The 2,249-nt window shown below is 41.8% G+C and overlaps 1 protein-coding gene across 1 annotated transcript; it reads right to left on the reverse strand.

Moving 5' to 3' along the window:
- Positions 1-89: 89 nt before the first annotated feature.
- LOC104941240 (G-protein coupled receptor 98-like) lies at positions 90-2,139 on the reverse strand (the record flags this gene model as incomplete). The annotated part of the gene is made up of 4 exons (XM_010766308.1): positions 2,012-2,139; positions 819-942; positions 579-717; positions 90-275 (listed from the first exon to the last, which is right to left on the reverse strand). Coding segments are annotated over exons 1-4 (561 nt in total), but the record flags the coding sequence as incomplete, so codon positions are not given.
- Positions 2,140-2,249: the final 110 nt, after the last annotated feature.

The raw sequence follows: 2,249 nt of genomic DNA on the forward strand, positions 1-2,249 counted from the left end.
GTACTTAAGTACAGTAACAAAGTATTTGTAATCCACTACTTCCCACCATGTAGCAGATCTCATAATCAGTCTCATGTTGTTGATCTCACCATTCCCTCCTCCTCGGACGCCATGATCTGGTGCTGGGTGAAGGAGAACCGGCCATAGGGGTTGTCGCTGGCGGCCATTATAATCCTGGCGTGTTTTGCTATGGGACTGATCTCCAGGCCCGAGGTGGCGGAGGTCAAAGTGAGCTGGAACTCACGCCTCTCTTCAGGAAGTTCATCATCCAGAGCCTGCAGACATGACAGATATGACACAGACATATTTTATAGAGATCAAAACATTGTGATGCATCTTGGTCTGTGGGTATATTCTGCATACACTGACATATCATACTTACGTATATATAATAACTTGCTTCATATATATTTTCTACTTTTTTGTTTATTTCTAGTCTTTTTAATTAGTATTGTACAATGCCATGTCTTTTATGCTGCTGCAACACAAACATTTCCCAAATTGGGATCAATAAAGTACTATTTTATGTTATCCTATCCATTGTTCTTGCAAAATGTGAAATCTATTTCATGCAGTACCTTCAGGGTAATGGTGGCAGCAGACTGTCTGTCTCTCATAGTCACAGTGCCAGAGATCTCTTCAAACTGAGAGATTGCAGCAGGAGTGATGTTCCAGTACACCAGGACCTCTCCAAACACACCTGGACCCCGCACCAGGCTGGAGGAAACACAGATATACACAAGGATTTTAAACATGACATTATTGATTAATAAACCTCTCTTATTTGTTTCCCCAGGTTAGTTTGAAGTCCATCTCACCTGACCACTGCACTGCCGTTGTAATCTCCCTGAGGTTCTCCAATGAGGATGTTCCTGGAGGCCTCTTCTATCCCAATGATCCCCAGCGCAGCTTTGTCCGCCCGGATAGTGATGGTGGCGATGCCTAGAGGAGCAAAGATGATAACTGAGCAGTCAAGACGGATACGTGAGCTGAGCAAGTAATTGTGTACATGTGTGTGTTTGTGTTTGTGTGACGTCATGAGGGGCGCACAGACTGGTTGATTTAGTTATTTGACGTCAACTTTGACATCAAGTTACTACTATTACTTAGTTTATACCTTTTTTATCCAGGCCCCTTTTGTATTGTGTTTTATGTGTCACACTGTGGGACTGCGAGAAACGGTATTTCAAATGTTCTGTATCTATAAACATGTAGAATTCTTGACAATAAAGCTGACTTTGACTTTGAAGTTGACTTCACATTGACATTCGTTTTTGATTCACTTGAGTCACACTTGAAAATACATGAAGCAAAGGTATAGGGGTACTTCCAATATTAAAGTGGACCTATCATGCTATATTTGAATAATATAGTGTAGGACCATACATATATAAGGTATACTTATACGTTTTATTTTTCAAAATACCAAACAGATCATGCATTTTATCCATTCCTCATTTCGCTCAATTTAATACTGTCTTTCATGCTCGGATTCAGTGAGAACAGCACCATCTGGTGGCCTGAAATATGTACTACAGCGTCTCCAGCGCTTTCGAACGGCAATGTCCGTGGCTGTCTCCTCCTGATTGGTGGAGTTGGCCCAATAGCCGTTGCGCCACTTCTGTGACGTCATAGAAGTGTTCAAATCTGGATCAGTCTGTATCAGATCTGTTGCAGCCCCTTTTTAAGAGATTTGGGTATGGAGGAAAAGAGAGAGGGTTGTGTTTTCTGACACTTGGTGAGTTCCCTGACACACCGGGGACACATATTCATGTATAAAAGACGTACAAAGGTGCATTTTGCATGATAGGTCCCCTTTAAGTAGATCAAGAAGAAGGGGCTGGATTTTTACTGATCTCCAGGGAACTTTTTCAAATATGTCAAGACTCAATTGATTCGATTGAAATTCTTCTTCCTTTCAATGCTCTTCCTAAGTGTTTCTACCAGTTTTCAGATCTTATTCTTCATCAACTAATGTACGGGCGGTGATGTTTTTTAAATAAATACTGACCATTTAAGGGGTCGATGACAGCCCCACTGCCAGCAGGAAACAGACGGACAGTGAAGTGCTCATCTCCTTCCAGTGTGGTGTCAGCGAGGGCTCTGATCACAAGCGTCTTCATAGACTCAGTCTGGGAAGTAGAGCAGACTTCATGAAGCAGTGTAGTGTCCAGCACATATAGATAAATGATAATCTCTCAATGTTGTTATTACTGTATGTAGTGTAACCATCCCTTTGTACTGTACCT

The sequence above is a fragment of the Notothenia coriiceps genome, unplaced genomic scaffold (assembly GCF_000735185.1).
Source record: "Notothenia coriiceps isolate Sejong01 unplaced genomic scaffold, NC01 NC01_scaffold00003295, whole genome shotgun sequence".
NCBI classification, from domain to species: domain Eukaryota; kingdom Metazoa; phylum Chordata; class Actinopteri; order Perciformes; family Nototheniidae; genus Notothenia; species Notothenia coriiceps.